Here is a 12,768-nt window from a genome sequence, read left to right on the forward strand (position 1 = left end):
CTTCCGCTTATCCAGGGGGGGCAGCAGTCTAAGCAGGGACTCCCAGACTTCCCTCACCCTGGACACGTCCTCCAGCTCCTCCGGTGGGACCCCAAGGCGTTCCCAGGCCAGCCGAGAGACATAGTCCCTCCAGCGTGTCCTGGGTCTTCCCCGGGGCCTCCTCCCGGTGGGACATGCCCAGAACACCTCCCTAGGGAGGCGTCCAGGAGGCATCCTGAGCAGATGCCCGAGCCACCTCAGCTGGTTCCTCTCAACGTGTAGGAGCAGCGGCTCTACTCCGAGCTCCTCCCGTGTGACCGAGCTCGGAGTAGAGCCGCTTCAGCCGCTTGTATCCGCGATCTTGTCCTTTCGGTCATTACCCAGAGCTCATGACCATAGGTGAGGGTAGGAACGTAGATAGAATCGAGAGCTTCGCCTTCCAGTTCAGCTCCTTCTTTACCACAACGGACCGATACAGCGACCGCATCACTGCAGACGCTGCACCGATCCGCCTGTCAATCTCCCGCTCCATCCTTCCCTCACTCGTGAACAAGACCCCGAGATACTTGAACTCCTCCACTTGGGGCAGAGACTCACCACCCACCCGGAGAGAGCAAACCACCTTTTTCCGGTCAAGAACCATGGCCTCGGATTTGGAGGAGCTGATTCTCATCCCAGCCGCTTCACACTCGGCTGCAAACCGCCCCAGTGCCTGCTGCAGGTCCTGGCTTGATGAAGCCATCAGGACAACATCATCTGCAAACAGCAGAGATGAAATCCTGTGGTTCCCAAACCAGGCCCCCTCCGGCCCCTGGCTGCGCCTAGAAATTCTGTCCATAAATATAATGAACAGAACCGGTGACAAAGGGCAGCCCTGGCGGAGTCCAACATGCACCGGGAACAGGTCTGACTTACTGCCGGCAATGCAAACACAGCTCCTGCTCCGGTCATACAGGGACCGGACAGCCCTTAGCAAAGAGCCCCGGACCCCATACTCCCAGAGCACCCCCCAAAGGACACCACGAGGGACACGGTCGAATGCCTTCTCCAGATCCACAAAACACATGTGGACTGGTTGGGCATACTCCCATGAGCCCTCGAGGACCCGATGGAGAGTATAGAGCTGGTCCAGTGTTCCACGACCAGGACGAAAACCACACTGCTCCTCCTGAATCCGAGGTTCGACTATCGGTCGGATTCTCCTCTCCAGTACCCTGGAATAGACCTTACCGGGAAGGCTGAGGAGTGTGATTCCCCTGTAATTGGAACACACCCTCCGGTCCCCCTTCTTATACAGAGGGACCACCACCCCGGTCTGCCATTCCACAGGTACTGTCCCCGACCGCCACGCGATGTTGCAGAGACGTGTCAGCCAAGACAGCCCCACAACATCCAGAGACTTGAGGTACTCAGGACGGATCTCGTCCACCCCCGGAGCCTTGCCACCGAGGAGCTTGCCAACCACCTCAGTGACTTCAGCCAGGGTGATGGACGAGTCCACCTCTGGGTCCCCAGTTTCTGCTTCCTCCTCGGAAGACGTGACAGTGGGATTGAGGAGATCCTCAAAGTATTCCTTCCACCGCCCAACAACATCCCCAGTCGAGGTCAGCAGCTCTCCACCCGCACTGTAAACAGTGTTGGTGAAGCACTGCTTCCCCCTCCTGAGGCGTCGGACGGTTTGCCAGAATCTCTTTGAGGCCGTCCGATAGTCCTCCTCCATGGCCTCCCCAAACTCCTCCCAACCCCGAGTTTTTGCCTCTGTGACCGCCCGAGCCGCGGCACGCTTGGCCCGCTGGTACTCATCAGCTGTCTCAGGAGTCCCACGAGCCAACAAGGCTCAATAGGACTCCTTCTTCAGCTTGACGGCATCCCTTACTTCCGGTGTCCACCACCGGGTTCGGGGATTGCCGCCACGACAAGCACCACAGACCTTACGACCGCAGCTACAAGCAGCCGCATCGACAATAGAGGTGGAGAACATGGCCCACTCGGGGAGATCAGGGAGAAGCTCTCCCAGAGGTGGGAGTTGAAGACCCCCCTGACAGAGGGCTCCGCCAGATGTTCCCAGCAGACCCTCACAATGCGCTTGGGCCTGCCAGGTCTGTCCGGCTTCCTCCTCCGCCAGCGGATCCAACTCACCACCAGGTGGTGATCAGTTGACAGCTCAGCCCCTCTCTTCACCCGAGTGTCCAAGACACGCGGTCGGAGGTCAGATGACACAATAACAAAGTCGATCATCGACCTCCGACCTAGAGTGTCCTGGTGCCACGTGCACCGATGGACACCCTTGTGCTCGAACATGGTGTTTGTTATGGACAAGCTGTGACTAGCACAGAAGTCCAATAACAAACACCGCTCGGGTTCAGATCGGGGAGGCCGTTCCTCCCAATCACGCCCCTCCAAGTGTCACTGTCATTACCCACATGGGCGTTGAAGTCCCCCAGGAGAACAACGGAGTCCCCGGTTGGTGCACTGTCTAGTACCCCTCCCAGGGACTCCAAGAAGGCCGGGTACTCTGCACTGCTGTTTGGCCCGTAGGCCGACACAACAGTGAGAGACCTGTCCCCGACCCGAAGGCGCAGGGACGCGACCCTCTCGTTCACCGGAGTGAACCCCAACATGCAGCGGCTGAGCTGTGGGGCAATAAGCAAGCCCACACCAGCTCGCCGCCGCTCCCCGCGGGCAACGCCAGAGAAATGGAGAGTTCAACCCCTCTCAAGAAGTTGAGTTCCAGAGCCCAAGCTGTGCGTGGAGGTGAGGCCGACTATATCTAGCCGGTAACGCTCAACCTCCCGCACAAGCTCAGGCTCCTTCCCCCCCAGCGAGGTGACATTCCACGTCCCCAGAGCTAGTTTCCATGTCCGGAGATCCGGTCGTCGAGGTCCCCACCTTCGACTGCCGCCCGGATCTCTCTGCACCCGCCCCCTGTATATTATATATATAGCCTTAATCCAGATTTCCAAGATCACACCTATCATCTCTGAAAATGTCTTGTCTTTTGACAGAGTAAAAGGAGGATTTACCCTGCACTGTGTCACTAGAGAAACATGTTAACGTCCTGAAAGTCACCACCTCCAGCCTGAAAGTCTGTGATTCAACTTCTGCTCTCATTGTTGCATTTATTTTGGCTTTATTTACCAGGCAAAACATTAAGAACTAATTACTATTTACCTTATGTTTACATTTACATTGTTGCCTTGAGCAATGCACTTCACCCATCATGCCTCTTATATCAATGTGCCCAGGTGAATAAATGTATACCAATATTAACATTACTATTGTTTGTTAAAACCAAAATGGCAATGATTTGTTAAGCTAGTTCCAAAATACTGTGAATATGTGGCTCCAAAAATGTAAAAGTTTACTGCTGATATAAAATACAAAAGACAACCCAAGAAATATACACTAGACATTTATTTACAAATACATGGCATTTGCATAGAACAGTCAAATTCAAAAATAAAAGTTATAGATATTATTATAGTAAACAAATTTAGACAGTATTATTGTTGTTGCATCATTTATCAAAGAGAAAGGTCAGAATTCAAGTTCACTGTAAATCTATATTCATATAAATAATATATATATAAACATATATATATATAATTTAATATTTAGTAATATTTATTCGTTTGTATGAACTGGTTTGCATTTTATTCCACCCTCTGGAATCCTTTCACTTTGCTATGCAGCTATTACAATGAATATGTGCATTATAACTAGAAAATGTATAACTGGTTTTATGTGACAGTGCTTTTTTAATCTATAAAGCTGGTTCTTCATGTCTCAAATTCATTTGACACCTGTTGTTACTGATATGTTTCCATAAACAGACTATGACACGATTTGTGGCTACATGTGTAAGAAGCCTGAACAAGTTTTGTTACAGTGTTTTGTCACAGCGACACAGATGTTGTTTTTGCCCCAGTGAGAAAGAGCAGAAAAGACATCATGACACAAATCTATTTTTCACATAGTATATTATGTACAATTTATTTGTTATTGTTAGAAAAAATATAATTTTATAAAGGTTTTCTATTTTTCTAGTTGTGCTATCTATTTATGTATAAAGTGTTGTTCTGCTTTAGTTATCAGGGTTTTTGAGGATCAGCCAGTTGCATTAGAAGACTCCTGCTTTTCAGTCAGAAGGTTCAACAATCGTCATACTGCTGTCATCTCTAAGGGCCTTCACTTCACGCATTTATCAAAATTTTCACAATAAATGCTTTCACTTTAACCAAAATATAAAGTTTGGTTGTCAAAGGCTGGTCACTTGGCTGTAATGTTGGCCTTGAGATGCCCTAAGCAGGAGCTCTGATACAATGGCCTCATACCTCATCATCATGAACCCGAACAATACACCAGTGGATGTATTGTAGTTTCCACCCCACCTTTCACAAAACACTGGCCCCTCTGACAACATAAAGCTGAAGCAAATCTCAATGACAGTCTCCTGTACAGCACATGATACAAATATTTTTACATTTTTGTTAACTATATAAGTGTTACAACAGATTTTCAAAAATAAATCAACAAGTGGTTTAAGCTCTGTTATACACAAAAGGACATTTTATAGTATAATAGTATTGTTTGTTTTTAATTAATAAGTTAGTCAAATATCAAAGGCTGCATGTGTCCTGTTCATAACTGTGTAGCAGCAGCATAGAAAGCTTAATCAGAGAAGACAGCTATTGAACAGGGGTAAATAGGTCATACAGTTGTGTTTCCTGAGTTGGTTCACCTGATCAGATGACACAGTATTGGGTCTCATTTCTTTTTTCTAGATGCTGAACATTCTCTATCCTCTACCACTTGTATCTTATCCCTCTCACACATTCATCCACCACCAATCACTTATTTTTCCTTGTCTAAAATCAGGGCAGAATTTTGAGGGAGATGCGTGTACATCCATAGTTTTGTGTTATTATTATTATTATTATTATTGTTATTATTATTATTATTATTATTGTTATTGTTATTGTTATTGTTATTGTTATTGTTATTATTATTATTATTATTATTATTATTATTATGGTTTCTTTCTTTGACACTTTCCCAATTATGAACATCTAGTTGGCTGCAGGATCAGGAAGTAACTTGATTAGTTGACACAGCACATGACAGAGCACAAGAACTTGTTGGCTGGATTGAAGGCATTATGTACAGATGAGCAGTTACAGAGGTCTGGGGGTCTCCCTGTCGGTTGTTTCTGAGGCTGTTGCTGCAAATAAGGAGATGCTCAGGATGGTGCAGCGAGTGGCTGTTTTCTAAAAAGGGGTCTGATAAGTCCTAAGGCTCTTCAGTGGAGCCTTCTGTGGGCTAGAACTTCTCATCTGGGATGAGCGTCTTAAAGGGGTGGTCCCAAAATGTGGTGGTGATTCCAAAACCTAATAGAAAGAAAAGAAATGCTAAATATAAATTACAGTGCTGCTGTATCAATTAGCATTTACATAATTTGTGAAAATAGAAAATAGACATTGCCAAAAAAGAATAGAGTAATCAATCTAATAGTAATTACACTTAAGAGGCACATGTGAATCAGCAATATGGAGGCCATGAGCCAGGATGCTTACCTGATCTTTGATGCTCAAAATGGTGTTTGACATGATAAGCCTTGAGGCTATATAAATATGAGCCTTTCTTTGGTGAGCCATAGTGGAGATAGTAGTGGATCATATCATATACAACGTAGCCACAAAGCCCTCCTACGAACACAGACATCGCTATGATATCTGGAAGCACGCTCGTCAGCATCAGGTAAAAGAGTCCCACCACAAACGAGGCCAGTCCTGGGGGAAAGACCAGCCTGGAGCCATCGAAGGGAGACTGCACAAGAGACAAAACCTGTTTTAGAACAAATCATAGTTACATATGTTACATATGTAACAGAGTGTACCTTATGGTGCTGGCCATGCAGAAGGAAATGTATGGTGATGAGGTAGTAGTTATGGGCTGGGGGTTTCATGTGAAAGACAAAGCGGTGGATGCAGTACTCAATAAAGGACCAGAGGAACCAACCCAACATGAAGAGGGCAGGGAACAGGGATTTATGGACTGGGATGGACAAGTCTGAGGGGAAGTGGACAGCAGAGTTAGACAGGGTTTTTATGTTGTTCATAATTTTTTACTAAACAATTCTGTGATACTTTTTAATAACTACATAATAACTAAATTAAAACAACTTTATAAAGTACTGACAAAGAAAAGTGGGACCCTGCGTCTGTTATCACTGTATTGGTGAAGAGTTTTTTGTCAGAACGTCATCCTGTTTTAATGCTGCAAAACAAATCTATCTACAGGCACCAATAAATCACCTGAACCTGAAACTACCATAACCCCTTAATAAAGAAATTACAAAACCTGAATAATTCTTAATAAACTATTTATTCATTGTGAATTAAGTGTCCATATCAATTCATGCTTTATTAAAATTAAGATTAAGGTACATTTTTTGTGGTCCCACATTTCTTCATAATTGTGGCTACCTAATTACATACTAATATAAAGTTTAAATAATGTAACATAATTGAGGCACTATTCTTTAGTACACATTTGACAAATTGTTATATAATGTGTATATTTTAAATAGAAAAAGAATACACATTTTCCATAGACATCAATTTAAAAAGACAACTTGACAGCACAATATATCAGGACATACACCACAGAAAGCCTGGGTGCATAGGCTGAGACAGGTGCTTTGTGTTACACAGGGCCACAGTGAACATAGGCAAATGAGGCCAATGAGAGAGGAGCAGAAAATAAATGACCCGGTGGGAATTTGTGTGGTTCTCACCTGAAGTCACTTCTATCCTGCTCATGCCTTTTGCTAACGTTGTGTAGCAACGCCAACTTAGATAAATAACAATAGGCATCCACACAATGGGAACCCAGTACCTGCAGAGAAGACAAACACATATTTACATGTAGCTTTTAGAAGCATTTTCATGCTCACCTAAAAGGTGAGCATGAAAATACACTGTGCACATGACTTTGAACCAGTTATAGCCAACCTCTTCACTCACGTCTGAACTTTGTACTACCATCAACCATCACAAAGATCCATATCTCTATTTCTCAGTTAATATGAGGCTGTTGTCTCACCAGGAGGTTTTGGTGCTAGCTTCCAGAAAGGGGTTTCCAAACAGTCTGATTGGTCTGTCAACAGGCTGATGAACCCATGCATCATATTTCTCTCTCAGATGTCCCACCTGCCACGCCAAAGGCTTCCTCCAGTCAACCAGATCCTAAACAAATGCAAACAAGAGCCAAAGATTGTGAGATACTAAAGCAATCCATATAACAAAGCAAAATGTCCAGCAGAGGGCAGCAAAGCTATAATAGCGTGAGAGCATAAACATGAAAGAGCCACTTTCACCTGTTAACTTCACCTTCACTGTCTGTGCAATCTCTCAGTAGTCCAGGTATGAACCATAGCAAAAGGGGGAAAAAAACTATTCTGAACTCTGGACAAAACATTTGAATGTTTCTTCCTTTTCTTCTATTCAACTTCACTAGTGCTCTGTCATCTGTTTATTTATTGTCAGTTCAAGTTTAAATATCAGCCATAGGCTGGTGTATTTAACTAACACATATTTATTAGGCCAATGTATGATGGCTCCTTATTTGTTTATCATTTCCATATAAACCACAAGTATTAATATAGTGTTCCAGGCCACATTCAATAGAAAGACAAACTCTTTGTGTAATAGGTTACTCTGTGTGACATTTAACTCGTTTAAGTGTCATAAAAACTTATACTGCATGATACTGACAGCCCTGGATTTACAGCCCAATGGCCCTGGAAGTAAAGCATTGGTTGGCTTTTATTTATCATTTATTAGTCAAACTGACAACAATACAACACTGACAAACAACACTGACAAACTATTTTGACTTATAACTCCTGTATATCATGCCTAGCAAGGGAGTCTGTCACTTGATTTTAACATGTGACATTCTAACTTGTGATCAAGTCACAGTGGAGAATTGTATTATGAAACTTGCATTGCAACACTTGCAACACCAATGTCTGAATGTCTAAAGCAGATGATGGCAGACCAAATAATCACAACAAAACTTTTCATGATGGTGCAGATTCAGTGGACAATAACATGGCTGTATGAAAGCTCTATTAATAATCAAGAGGGAGCAGAGGCTAAATGAACGAGCTTCATTGTTGGACAGGACCATGCCTCACATTCCTGAGAGGCGGCCTCTACACACAAATGTTGGTTGCCTATATTTCTTGGGAATATAACATTGATTTACCCTGTTTTCCTTAACCTATTTAACCCATATCTTAAGTTTAAATCAAGTTGTTGATCTAATAATGAAGATAATAAATTAAATGTATGGCATGGGGACCTGCATTTGTCCCCATAAGAAAGGCAGGTTCCTATGAATTGAGTGTGAATATATTAGAATCCTCACAATGTGGTAAATACCTGCCCCCCCACACAGTGCTAACAAGATGGAGAGAAAGATGGAGAGTGACTATAGCAACATACAAATCAATTTTATGTATATAGCACATTTAAAATACAACTTAAGCTGCCCAAAGTGCTTCACCTAAACAACAACAAACAAAAACAGAAATACATAAAATATGACACATAGGCAATTAAAAAAAAAAATACAACAGCAAGATATCCTGTCTAGCTAGAACCAAATGCGAGGGAGAAGAGGTGGGTTTTTAGTCTGGACTCCTGCCTGTCCTGTTAGAACAGAAGTTTGTGGTTGCTACAAAACAAGAATTATTGAGATTTTTATAATACCATTTTTCTGTTACAAAATGTTGCCAAAAAAGATGTCTGCGACATATACTAAAAAACTAAATATCAGTTTACACAGACTCAATCTTTCTATCGGTGCAGATTATATGACAATTCAATAGGAAATGGGTTTGTGTTAGGATCTATGCCAACAAGTACTAAGCAATGCATTTCACTGAATGATCTGATACCGGGCAACACAGAAGCAACCAGACAGACTGGTCGTTTCCATCATCACATTGTGCTTTGTAGGACTAGTATGCCTGTCAAACTATGAAATGACATGGGCAGTGTCCAAGTCAATGCTGTTTTGTTCAGTTAATGACAGAACTATTCACAAACATTGAAGGCTTGATAAGTATTTCTATTGTTTGTGAACGCTCATGAGTACAAAGTGTTAGGGAAATATTGTAAGTAAGTAGTAGTAGGAAGTAGATATAGACTGATACTGCCTGGCCCATATTTGCACTTTTTAAAATCTCCAGCAGAGGATGATATTTTGTTTGGGCCAACAAGCTGCCTAAAAGTAGTGTGCTAAATGACTGACATTGTCCACCAGCGCATATCTATTCCACCTGAACTTTACACTCACATGTTGTATATGAATCTACAATAGCACGTGATTCACCTGAGAAGGATCACATGCAAAGACCACTATGTTTGTGGGACTTGTGGTCTGTGGAAATGCAGTCTGATGGTAAGTGTGCATAGTAAAGTCAGTTTTAACATGTTTCCTGTCACTGTGGCACAATGGCCCAGTTTACTGCCAAATCTGTTACTAATATGAAATGATTTAGATCTTATTGTCACCCATTTTATTTAAAGCAAAGTTAGTGAACACATAGCATGCATACATCTTTATTTGAACACTTTGTGAAGAAGGTACTGCATAAAATGTGACTACATTGCTTCTTATCCAGTCTGGAGAAAACGAGGTTGTGGATGATTTTTTGTAAATTCAAATTATATCATTTGGGGAAAATAATCAAAGTGTGTGTTGCATATCAGCTGAGCTTATCCACCATCAGTTTCTCTGGATTCTGAACAGTCAACATCTAGATTAAAGAAGACATAACAGGCATTTTCTTTGGTAGTTTAGTATTAAACTATAACATACGTATATCCTTTAATACTCAAAATGATAATCAGAGCGAGGCTGTCAAATTGTATTGATGGTGGTGGTTACAGAAATGAGGTATTTCTTTATGTTAACTCATTTGGATGATGGATAGTGTGACTGCCACAGTTTAGGGGCAGTGGCTGTCCCAGGGCAGATGTGGCTATGAGTGAGCCTGCCATCATTACTGCTTTTATTGTGAACTCAATGAACTTCAATGTAAAGTGTTTTTTCTAACTAATTATCAGCCAAATTAGTGCTTATGTGAGGGGCAGGAGAATATAAACTAAAACATTGAAGCTGATCTAATTACAGATGTGGGTAGTACTACTGTGACATTAACTTGAGTAACTTTTGGTAAATTTATGAATTGCACTTCTCAACACTTCACAACACCATACTTTTAGTTGTACTTAAGTAATATATAAGTACTTTTGCTTGAGCAGGGTTTTGGTTACTCTTCCCATTGTGAGTAAGTCTATAAGTGGCAAAAGCTTGTTTACAATATTAAATAATTTTCCCCTTCAGATATAATTAAATTTTTTTATGGACTATTCTTTAAAATATTATAAATCAGATGCTATGGCTGGATACTTGAGTAGTCTTCACTTTCACTTGCATATAATTTTAAAGTAATGATACTATAAAGTTTTTGTATTACAAAAGTTAAACCCACACATTGGTTTATCTGCAAGCAGCGGTGTGGGAAAGTTTAGCTGTCTTCTAGCTCGGGGGCTGTTTTTGGAAAAGCCTGGGGTGAATAACCTGCAAACCAAGGCCCCGTTTGGTGCATACACACACACACGGCCTCTGTCTGTGTCTCTCACCTTGTCCGGGTCCACGGGGCTGCAGCGGTTGTACATGGAGTCCTCTTCCTCACTGCTCAGCTTCTGACTGGAGTTTTTCTCTGTGTGACTGTGGCCGTTCCTTCGTTCCCTCAAAGTCTAGGACAAAAAAAAGACAAATAGAATGGTTGAAAATATAAAATGCTTATTTATTATAATTGTATTGTTTTTACTTTCTAAGACTGTAGGCCTTTTGTCATTTAGTGTATCAATATCTTTATTATTCGCCAAATTATTTTATTGGGATAATGAAGGATTTATTTAGACATGTCACTATGAATCAGACCTGGATGACTGAAGGATTACACAGAGATTTATTTAGACAAACAACTGATAGGAGAAGGCATGGAATGAGTTAACAGAAGATTTGGAAATTAATTGTGAGTTTATTCAGGTTTTTAACTTACAAATATGCAATTTACTTACTAATTCATGCACAGGGAATGTCTTTAGTCGACCAAGACTAACTTTTTTTTATTTGACTTCTTTTTACATTTTATTTAAGAGGAAGAAAACTACATACTGAGGTACCCATGAAAAAAAAAACTCTGATAAATAACTAGCCAACAAAAAAACAATAAAATGTAAAGGCCCTATAAATTAACCAAGAAGAGCCTAACAATGTGTCTTTATGGGCACAGTGTGGAGTATTTTAGGGTTTATCTTGCAATAGTACAAGAGAACCACATTAATATAAATATGACAGACCTTTCGTATTCCTCAATTGTTCAAGCCGATTAATATTAAAATAACAATAGGAACCTAAAAGATCAATACTCGTAGATCAAAAGGCTGTGATCATTTCATATGACAAACAATAGAATGACTTCAGTGTACAAAATGACTCATATAGTCCATCATTTCTTTTCCCATTGAACTTTGTACTCTCACAATTGCACGGGATTCATCCGACCATACCTGCCTTTTGTAATGAGCAAAAGTAAATTTATTTGAAGACAATTTTCAGCCAAAAGATGTGGGACTTGTGGCCGGTAGAAATGCAGTGTGTTTCAAATGGAAATTTTTAAAAACTGCTGGTGTGATTGTTGTGGTTACAGAAGTCAGTTTTAACCTGTTTTCGGCCTCTTCACAATCGCTCAGTTTCACACCTACACAAACAACAATATATAATGGTGTAATGATTCCCTTCATTGTTACGCTAAGGGGCATATTTACTAAGACAGAGTGCAAACTGGAAAATTGCATGTGCTCTTTGTGGGCATGTTGCACATGATTTATTATTAGTAACTGCACCTCTTATTCCTACCCCAATTCTAATATCTAAATGAGATATTAGTGTTGTTTCTGCTCTGTGCACACATTCATAGGCCTACACAATATGAAAACTTTGACTTATCTATACCTATTTGAACCACTTTCTACACCTATTTCACCACTTAACCCATTCCAACACTGGTCACAATTGTGGAAAAAAGTGTACTTTTGAACCTTTAAATTATTTACTGCGTAAGAGAAGAATAAAGGATCAGGATGAAATGTGTACAATATCACATGTTTACTGTAACTTGTCATATGACCAGAGATGGTTATGTGAAAAATATACCTTGATGAGAAGATGACATCCAGAATTCTCTCACTTAAAAGAGTAGTAAAGTATTCTAAATTTAATCCAGGACAATGAGTTTTGGTACACATCACCTTTAGGGTCTCTAGTAATGATAAATGCATTTGCAATTACTCCACTGTGTTTTGGTGTGAGAGTAGGATGGGAAACATGTTGGTGGTCACAAGTGTGACCGGTGGGATAGAGCATTGTACCATGGTATAGGACATATCATCTTCACTACTAGTCCCACCCCTTCTTCATTACCCTCAGTTAATGAAAAAATAAAGTCACCAGTTATAGGGGCATGTCTGAAGAAAACCCAAGAACATGTAGCTGCATGAGAGAGTCTGAGGAACATTCAAAGTCCCCTCTAGAATCCTAGGTTCTCTAGCTTCTATTGGGACAAGCCTGAAGAACATCAAAGGTCCTCTAGCACCTATAGAACTAGGTCTGAGGATCACTCAAGGTCCTCAGTCTGCTATTGGG

The 12,768-nt window shown here is 41.5% G+C and overlaps 1 protein-coding gene across 1 annotated transcript in view; it reads right to left on the reverse strand.

Moving 5' to 3' along the window:
* Positions 1-4,999: 4,999 nt before the first annotated feature.
* fa2h (fatty acid 2-hydroxylase) overlaps positions 5,000-12,768 on the reverse strand; it is a 29,332-nt gene continuing 21,563 nt past the window's right edge. The window contains exons 2-7 of the mRNA XM_033968159.2: positions 10,698-10,814; positions 7,084-7,226; positions 6,776-6,876; positions 5,876-6,048; positions 5,553-5,805; positions 5,000-5,366 (exon numbers count right to left, since the gene is read on the reverse strand). Of these exons, the coding sequence (XP_033824050.1) occupies positions 5,299-5,366; positions 5,553-5,805; positions 5,876-6,048; positions 6,776-6,876; positions 7,084-7,226; positions 10,698-10,814 (855 nt within the window). The 3' untranslated portion in view covers positions 5,000-5,298. The remainder of the gene's footprint in view (positions 5,367-5,552; positions 5,806-5,875; positions 6,049-6,775; positions 6,877-7,083; positions 7,227-10,697; positions 10,815-12,768) is intronic.

Source organism: Periophthalmus magnuspinnatus, chromosome 6 (genome assembly GCF_009829125.3).
Source record: "Periophthalmus magnuspinnatus isolate fPerMag1 chromosome 6, fPerMag1.2.pri, whole genome shotgun sequence".
NCBI lineage: Eukaryota > Metazoa > Chordata > Actinopteri > Gobiiformes > Gobiidae > Periophthalmus > Periophthalmus magnuspinnatus.